This window comes from Crocodylus porosus, unplaced genomic scaffold, assembly GCF_001723895.1.
Source record: "Crocodylus porosus isolate Cpor-Errol unplaced genomic scaffold, CroPor_comp1, whole genome shotgun sequence".
Classification (NCBI taxonomy): Eukaryota; Metazoa; Chordata; order Crocodylia; family Crocodylidae; genus Crocodylus; species Crocodylus porosus.
This window is the reverse complement of record NW_017728913.1, coordinates 34281338-34291116: the sequence shown is the minus strand read 5'-3', so window position 1 is coordinate 34291116 and position 9779 is coordinate 34281338. Positions and strand designations below refer to the sequence as shown.

Sequence of the window (9779 nt, the reverse complement as noted above, 5' to 3'; positions counted from 1 at the left end):
CAAGGAATCATAGTGGTGCAGTCACACACCCCAACTACACAATCTCTGGATCCGCCCATGTTTCAGTTGCTTTCTGTAAACTGCTTGAGACATTGACAATAAGTCTTGTGTTCAATGCATAGACCCTCATTCCCTGGAAGAAGGTTATAACTGTGTCAGAGTCCAAGGGCTTGGGCCTGTGGGCCCTTCCTCACTTGTGGTTCCATTGAAGACTCGAGCATTGCTAAAAATACAGACATCTTCCAGTAAGATATGCCACATTAACACATTGTGGGACTTGCAATATGGCTAAAATGAGTAATAGTTCCCAACTTAAAAGATTCAGATGTAGTTGTGCCTGTCTTTGTCTGCATTTATTTAGGCACTAAGACTTGAGAGACAAAGACAACCTCACCTACCTATTTGTAGAGTGCCTAGGGGTCCAATTAAACAAACAATCAGGGATCCTGGTTTTTCCTGATATAAATAAATAAATAAATAAAATCGCAAATTCTCTGATAAGAAATCCAAAATCCATTATTAAAATTAAAGGCCTCCCACAGCCTCCCTGGCTCTGCTGGTGCCCCTCACTCCCCCCACAACAGCCTCCCAGATGCAGGCAGACACAGACCCACACATGCAGGCACACACCCCAGCAGGTAAGTATGTGTGGGGGGGAAGGGTGGGGGAGATCAAGAAGGGAGGGATGTCCTGTGTCTACTCCAAGAAACAGGGCCAGGGGGGTGAGGACAGCGGTGCCCCTCTGCAGCTGCATACGAACAGGCTGCACATGGTGGCCACCACTGCCACACCCTAAGCTGCCATCCCACAGCCAGCTGCACAGCTCAACGGGCAAGCTTCATGGTCATGGCTCTGCAGGCAAGAGGCGCAGCAGCAGCGGCATGGGGTGGTGGCAGCTGCATACCACCTGGCTGGCCAGCTGTGGGGGAAGAGGCTCTTACAGTGGCTGTGTAAGAGTGGCTGTGTGTACAGCCTGCACACGGTGGCCACCAACACTTTGCTGCTGCTGTGCCCCTTGCTTGCAGAGCCGTGCCTGCAAAGCTGTGCAGCTGACCATGGAAAGGCAGTGCAGGGCACAGCAGCAACTTCTGTGTGCAAACCCCCCCCAGCCAGCTGGCCAGCTCATGTGCAGTCCACAGAGGGGCACCACTACCCTCACCCTCCTGGCCCTGGTCCCAGAGCAGGCACAGAGAGCAAGCCGAGGCGAGGGCAAGGAGGCACTGCAGTGTGCTGTGTGGGACCAGAGGCACCTGGTACACCCCTTCTCTTCCCCCCCCGTAAGAAGGAAAATATGGGCATGTGCTAGGGGAGAAACCACTGCCGTGTTCCAGGATGTGCTCAGTCTCTGCCCGCCTTTCCTGCCGGATCGGACTGAGGCAGAGGGAGGTGTTGGAGGAAGCCCCACATGGAGTGTTTACCCAGCCCACAGGCAGGCACCCATGTCTTCCCCCAACACCTATTCCCCTCAGCCCCTAGCCAGCTTCCCCTCCCCCAGCACTGCCCTGCATCCCATTTACCTTAGGCTCCAGGAGCAAAGAATGAGCTTGAGCCCAGCCTTGGCTGACAGACTCAGGCCCTGCCCTTCCCCAACTTCCTCCCTCTCCAGGCAGGGCTGGGGGTTTCCCACCCCTTTTGCAATCAGCTCTTGCAGGCTTGAACTCAGTCAGCCTGCAGAGCTCTTTGCAAAAAGGGGAAATCCACAGGTTTCTCTGCTAAAAGGGAAGACCTGTGTTTTTTTCAGATAAAAAATGGGAAATCTGTGGTTTTCTCCATTTTTCTGTGGGAAATGGAAAACCCGGATCTCTGCTTATAATAGCTTTTCCACTAATCTTAAGAATTGGCTATATGGAGGGGATATCAATGGGGAAGTGGTGATCATAGTCTGCAGGCCCTAATCAGGCCCCATGCCATCCTCACAAGCTGGGATGGGCCCCATGTTGCCTTCACCCAAGCAGAGCCCCCATTAGAATGACCACCTTTTCCAAATTGGAAGACAGGACGCATGCCCCTCCCCCCCCCTTGCTGACAGTATGACTGCCCTTCCTCTGGGAGCCCTGCGCCAGCCGTGCACCACCTGGCAGCAAAACTCCACACCACTGGGGTCAGGGTTGGGAAACCCCAAGACTGCAGCAGGCAACCCACATCCACCCCACACACAATTCTGAGATGCATGCAGGAGTGGGGAGCCACTCCCCTCCACGTGCCCTGCGCCCCCTCATGAGCCACCTGTAGCAGTCCCACTCTGCCCTGGCCCCCCATCCACTGCCCTGGCATGGCAACATCCCCAGCCCCTGCCCCAATCCCTCCCTCACCATGGGGACCTTGATCTGCCTCCCCATGCCTCCTCCACACTCCTCTCCCTCCCCGCAATAAACTTACCTGCAGGGAAGTGCTTTCCAGGCCACCCAGCTCTTTCCCAGTCATGTGCATAAATAAAGTTATTTAAGTACATGACTGGCGCCCTATGTCCCACTCCCAGCAACCTCTTGCAGGCTGGATTGTTGCCCACCTGCAAGGGGAAACTTGGATCCCTGCACAGTGCTGCAAATTCAGGACAAATGCTGTTCTGGAGTCGTACAGTCTGGGACTAGATGTTCCCATTCCAATACTGTTCTGCCCAATTAAGGATGGGTGGTCACCCTAGCCCCCATTGGACCCAGCCCCATGGGGCCAGGGTGAGGCAGCAGAGGATTATAAAATCTGATCCTGGCCAGGTGGATGTAGTGTGGGATCCTGCACCTCCCCTGCCCAAAAAGGATTGAGCCCCAGGGACCCTACAGTGCCCCTGCTAGTTGGGATTGGACTCTGGGGACCCCACCCTCACTGTATCTTTGAAATCTACCTGTGTACTCACTAGTGTACCACTTCAAATTATTCCAAGTAGCATAGGGGACATATCAGTAAAAGCAAGATACATTTGGTTATTAGTGATTTTTTTACTAAAAACTAGACTTGGGTCCAGAGGTGGACTGATACATCAGTCCATATAGTATTCACACCAATAAAAGGAAAATTAGCAATCGGCCTTTTTTGGCTGATGTGGCCAATTATGTCACTGATAAATGTCACATGCATGTGCATAACTGCACCATGCATGTAGCCAGGAGTGCAGCCCAGCAGCTTGGAGAGCAGCATCTAGCTGCTAAGTCTGTGTGGGGGAGAGGGACATGGGGAGGAAAAGGGCGGGGGGCAGATTAAGGGCCCTGCAGTGAAGGAGGGATTGAGGCTAGGGCAGGGACTACACAGCTGGGGCAGGATGGGGTGCAGGACAGGGCTGTCTCTCGTCTGGAGGGTGCAGGGGGAGGTTCCTGCCACTGTGCACATCCCTTACATGCCCCAAATCTGTGCACAGGGGGAGGGCAAGCTGCCACTACATGCTCAGGGCTAAAGGCTGCATCAGCCTTTTCCCAGTGGGGGAGCTGGGCCTGGGCTGTGCTCGGAGTGGGCAGGGGTGGACAGTGGTAGGAGAGGGGGCCTACAGCAAATTTTGAGGTGGCTATAGCTCCCCACCCATAGTTCCACCTCCACCTCCCAGCGCCACTGCCGCCCACCCTGTCCCACCTGGCCTGACCTGGGAGTGCATACAGCAGTAGAAGCCATTCTCACTCCCCACCCTCCCCCCAGACAAGCTGCAGCTCCATCCTACACCATCTGTACAGCACCTGCCCCTGCCCCAGCCCCAATCCCTCCCTCACCAAGGGGGGGCCTCAATCCACCTCCTCCCACATCCCTTCCAGCCCCCCACATCCTTCCCCCAACAGACTTACCAGCCAGATGCTGCTTTCCAAGCTGCCAGGCTGAATATTGACAATCGGATTGGTATCGGCCAATATGGCTGGTTAATAATTGGCCATATATATCAGCCCAGAAATATCTTTATTGGTGCACCCCTACTGCTTCCCCTCAAATGGCACTGCTGCCACCAAGGTGTGGTAGTCAGGACACTCCTGAATTTCTCTAGAGAAATTACCATATTTACTCATATCCAAAACAAGGGTTGCGTGCATGCATGTTTAGCCCTTTGTGTCGAATTTGAGTACAGAAGAGAGTGAAGGTAACTGCTGCAGTTCCAAATCCAGCCCCACCCCAGGTGCAGGCTCAGAGTTGGACTTGCAGCTGCTGGATTTGCCATTCTTACCCCCACTGCAGACACTTGACTTCCACACTGCTTGCCCTGCTGACTCCCATGCTGCAGTGGTGGGTGGAACAAATTTAAGATTACTCTCCAATAATTACACTAGGAAAAATAAATGTATACATCTTCCATGTATAGAATCCATGTACTGGGGGGTTATCTTGGATTTAGATAAATACAGTAACACTTAATATCACTTTTCACACACTCTCTGTACTATCATGTTATCATCTAAGAGTTTGCAAAAGTCTGAGCACGTACATTGAGACAGGAGGCGGCACACTAAGAAAAATATTTAAAATGCCTTGATTTTAAGAGAAAGTGGCTTGTCTGTGAATACTTTGCTATCTAAAGGACAAAAGCAGCATTGTTAGGTGCATCATAGACTTTAGTGGGTAGAGACATGACAACACAGAGATTCGCTTTTAGTTTAACTGGTCAGGGCCTGTGTACTTGGAACAGAGTGATGTTAGTTTTGTCCCAGAGTTCAGAATGACTGATACTCTGCAGCATGATAATCAGAAGTCACTACATCACTATGGATTATGAAGAATGGCCCCAAAACATCCTTACATTCACCACAAAGTGTAAGGGTGCTAAGCAGAACACCCCCAAACCAATCCTTAAATATTATTAATGAATCAAGTTTTACAGAATTAACAGCATCTAGATCGAGCTACCACTTCTGTCTCTAACAAGTGGAACTGAGGTAACAAATTACACTAAATACTAAGGGATAGATTAAACATACTGGGTGCATCTACATATGCTCTTTAATGTGAAGTAGACTATTTTACTGCACATTAAAGTGTCATGTAAAAAAAATGTAACATTACACTAATGCACAGTAAAAGTCTACTGCGCATTAAGCATCAGTAAAAAAAAAAAGCATGCAAATGCACCACTGCGCATTAGCACAGCCTAATGCACACTAGAAAAGGCACATTAATGCACGTGTAGATGTGCCCACTAGGTAACATAATGGAGTTGGGCCTATCAGTATAATTCTATTGCACCCTCTCTCAAGTTTGAGAACTATTATTACAAGCATGAACGATGCGCACCCCCAGTGGCTGTGGCAGCAGGAGTGCGGCAGCAGCAAGCAGGAGAGCTCCTGCAGATGCCACTGGCACTGTTGGCAGCAGCGGGGGTAGTGGTGGCAAGCGCTGTTGCCAGCAACATCAGTGGCATCCAGCAGGGATTGTGGACCACCCACAGACGCCACTGGCGGTGTCAGCGGCAGGGTGGCGAGTGGTGGCTGCCTGTAGGCACCACTGCCGCCAGCAACACCTGTTTGTACAAGGTGCACCGCCACACTCAAGGCGTTCACCCCCTACACGTCACCCCTGATTACAAGTTGAGTAGGTCTTTCTCCTCCTCACTGCTTCATCCAACTTAGTCCTAAAATAAAGATGATTACAATAAAGATCATGACTTGAGTAAATTGGTATAGGAGTGGAGTGTACTTAAGCATCTAATAAGCGGAACTGAACGCCTCTGCTCCAGCATGTCCTCAATAGATTGTGAGTCACTCTTACACATTTTTTAAAGTATTATTTACTATTTATCACTCTTTACTGATCACAAAGACTTTTCTACAGATAAATATCTTAAATTGTTTGAAATGCAACTAAATCAACATTTCAGTGTTTCAGATTTTCAGAGATGCCCCACAAGCCATTAGTAAGAGGATTAATTTGTATCTATAGCTGAACTGTGATGATAGCTAACTCTGGTAAATCACTGACTTTACCAGGAGCTAGAAGTATTGCCATCCCTTACTATTGTTACTAGTTATTATTGCTACTTACCTTTAAGTGTCTTGTTTTTATAGAAGTGACTGAGCATGTTTTTGTTGACTCCTTCTAGGATTAAAGTTTGGGATCCATTTGAACATGGGCACAAGGCTATTTCAGGTTATGAAAGCCTTCATCTCACTGTGAACAGCAAACTGCAAGTGTTGGAAGGAGGTGCAAAAGCAGTCCTGCTTGCAGGTACGTGAAACTTGCATTAGCCTCCTGTTACACTGCCCAATACTACCCTCCCCATCCTTCCCCAAAAAACTATAACTGGGACTGAGTGATAAATATGAAAACCGGATACACACTCTACCTACTTTTAACTGCACTCTTTGTACTAAATTGGACGTAATAAAGCTGAGAACTTGTACAGCAAAAGGGGAGTGCAGCAATTTAAATATGCAATTATTGTCCTTGAGCTTTGGTACAAATGAAATACTAATTTTAAAAAGAACTTGGCATGAATTCCATGCAATGCCTTAGCTTACTCCTGACAGTTTATTGGTAATTTTTATACGGTAAAATGTTTTTTAAGCAGTAGTTGGCAATGCTCTCTCACGTACATGTCGATGTAATCTAAATTTGCTTCACCTACTGACCACTCTAAGGGTTCACTTTTATTCAATGGAGGATGTACAATTCAATAGGGAAAACACAGAAAATTATGCTAGTGTCTCACCACAAAAGAAAGCATGCTCCAAGACCCTGTTTTTATCATCTGCATTCAGGCAGAAAGAAAAGGCATATCAAAAATCAGAAAAGGGACTATGACAAGAAGGGCAAGGAAACTAACAGCACCAGAATATCCACATATTCAACAAGGAGTTAGAGATCTGGGTGTTCTTTGCTTAGTGCTGGTCTAATTTATTCTACACTTTTACTTTCAAGAAAGAAAGAAAGAAAGAAAAGTTTCTCTGTTCATCTCCATCTGATTGATCATTAAAGAGGAGAGCCAGACTCTGAAGCTAGCATACAGTTTCAATTGCCCATTTTAAAAGCTTATACTACAAGGGGCAAGAAATGAGATGGGCTCTTATCAGGCACTCTTCCTTCTGTGATGCAATATGTGACACTAGAGAAAGCTGGGCTGGGCTCTCCTTCTCGGAAAAACAGCTGCATTCTGTTGCCAGCTAGTCCGATAGCTCAAGTAGTGCCAGTCTGTGCTGCAGGGTCAGGCTTAAACACACAAGGAGGTTAACTTACCTTATCTAAATGATGTTCTTCCAATAAAAATGGAAGGGGTAATTACTTAGAATCCAGATTTTATTTGAAAAACTCAGCTGAAATATCTTTTAGTGGGTCTCTGTTTTATTTTGAATTCTAGTTGCTCTTTGAAGTTGTCCTGTCCTCTTCCTGTAAATTGCCTTGGACATTTCTTTGGGAAGGACAATATATAAATTGCATAAATAACTAAATATACCATTAAAAGACCCTTTAATTCTCTTGCAATTTCAATTTAGCCAGTAAGTGTTAATCCCTTATTTCAGGGGATATAATGTTGAAGAGAAGAAATACAAGTAATTTAAATTTATTCTTTGTAGGGTCTGGCTTATTTGGGTAGTAATGCTTCAGCTACTACTGATGCATTAGGAATAAAACAGAATAAATAGTTTATCCATTTGCAGCAATGTGTGCCTCAAAAAAGCCTCTAAGCCCCATCCCCCCCCAAGAAAAACCAAACCCAACCAACAAACCTTTATAACACTATTTAAAAATTAAATTACCATTCCTATGAAGGGAAAGATGGGATATATAAATAATTCTGTCAAACCAGAAGTTTTGGGGAGGGTCTATTCCAGTAGTGCACTTTGACAAAAAAGGTCAAAGACTTTTGTTAATTTTAATCTGAAAATAGGATGTTTTGATCACTGCAGTTAATGAAAAATGCAACCCCTTACAAAGCCAACCTGGTTTCTGGCCAGAGCTAGTGGAATTGTTTTAATAGAATAGTTCTAGGGAAAACTTGAGTCTTTCAAGAGTCCTGTCACAATAATAAAAGCTGCTGGTCATGAAAGGAACAGTATTTTCCATTTTTTTCCAAAAAACAAATGGTTCTTTCAGAGTAATTGTGTTATTTATTTTTTAGGTGAGGTAAGCCTATGGGACTTGCACAGTTGCACAGTAATGTCAGTCTTTACACCTGACAGCAAAATCTCCTGCCTAACAGTAGCATTGGACAGAAAAACTATTCTTCTGGGGGTGAGCGACAGCCCTGCTCTTATCACTTTGAAGACATCCAGTTCTAAAGCACCTGTTAGTTCTACTGAAAGAGACTTATTTGGAGAAGAATCTACTAGCAGTGAAGAAGAACCTGAAGAAAACTAGAAGTTCAAACAGAAAACTTTGAAGCATGCACTCTTAAGGACTGGATCCACAACAGGGACTTAAGTTGGAGTGTTGCAGGATTTAGGTTCCCTAAAAGATGAGTGGGGAGCTGCTAGGAAATGCTGAGGAGAGAATGAACCTGAAGTCCTGCATTTCACAAGGACTTAAGCACACCCCTGCAGTTTAGAGCATGGCATTCATCTTCAACTGGAATTCACAACTGAACCTTCTCCTGGAGTGAGATCCCGCATACAGGAGGTGCCTCGTGCACAGGAGTTAGTCTAGTAGTTTACCAGATAGATGATGCTCAGGCTTCCAGAATCAAGGTTGAATGAGTGGCACACTGTCAGTCCATGGGCTAAATCTAGTGTGGCTGGTCCGCAGGGGTGATGTGGCATGGGGCCATATCATCCAACTCATAGGGCTCCCCCTGGATCTGGGAACCTGTCGGAGGAGCGATGGCCACAGCTTCTACAGCCACTGTTCTCTCACTGCCAAATTTCCAGATCCATGGGGAGCCCAGTAGGCCAGAGATTGAGCACTACTGGGTTAGTTCATTCAGCCAGAATGTGGCAGACCTGGATTATATTGTCTGCCTGGAAACAAAAAAAAAAAATCCCACAAAAAAAACCTCAACTACATCTCAAGTCTTGGAAGGCAGCCAAAAGCACCAGGCTAGCCCATCCTGAGCTGGGATTCTCAGTCATATTCAAAGCTACTGTATTTATTCAAATCTAAGATGACACCCAATAATGAGATACTATGCAAGGAAAATTTATCATAGAATCAGAGAAGTAGGGCTGGAAGGGACCTCCAAAGGTCCCTAGATCCTGAAGCAGGATCATCCCTACCCCAACCATCCCATACAAACCATAATCTAAACTCCATATAACACCGCCATCAACCCTGACACAATATAGACCTAATACCCTAACCTGCCATAGATAAAGCAGAACCACAGTAGCCAATGCCCTGCTTCTATGAAATGTTGCCAATATATGCTCAAGAGAGCCCAGGCAGAGGGCCACACCCCCTGCTACAGAGGAAGGCAAAAACCCCACAGTCCATACCAATCTGACCATGAGGTAAAATTCCCTCCTGACCCCAGATATGGTGATCAGTCTGCCCTTGAGCAGAGGGGAAGACTCTCTAGCCAGGAATCTCTGGCTTTGGTCCCAGCAGGAACATAGGCACACCCCAGTCAAAGTTCCCAGCCTTGGCTGTAACCAACACTCAATGCTTCTGAAGGGGGCTTAAAAATACCCTGACCCATGTAACAGAAAGGGGCAGTGGGGGGAACCAGCAAAGCCCAGAAGCTTGGGAAATACTCACCCATATCATGGGAAATAACCACCCATAGAACACAGGCATAGCCATGCCTAAATCATCCCCAACCAGTGGCTGTCAACCTCTTCTTGAACACCTTGTGATGGAGAGTCCACAGCTTCCTTAGGCGGTCTGTTCCACTGCCCCACTATTCTAACAGTGCAGAAGTTTTCTGGATACCCAATCTGAGCTTA

At 46.9% G+C, this 9779-nt stretch overlaps 1 protein-coding gene across 1 annotated transcript in view; it reads left to right on the top strand.

Annotated features, from left to right (window-relative positions):
* LOC109309783 overlaps positions 1-8270 on the top strand; it is a 21173-nt gene extending 12903 nt beyond the window's left edge. The window contains exons 7-8 of the mRNA XM_019534663.1: positions 6005-6129; positions 8021-8270. Of these exons, the coding sequence (XP_019390208.1) occupies positions 6005-6129; positions 8021-8259 (364 nt within the window). The 3' untranslated portion in view covers positions 8260-8270. The remainder of the gene's footprint in view (positions 1-6004; positions 6130-8020) is intronic.
* The last annotated feature ends 1509 nt before the right edge of the window (positions 8271-9779 follow it).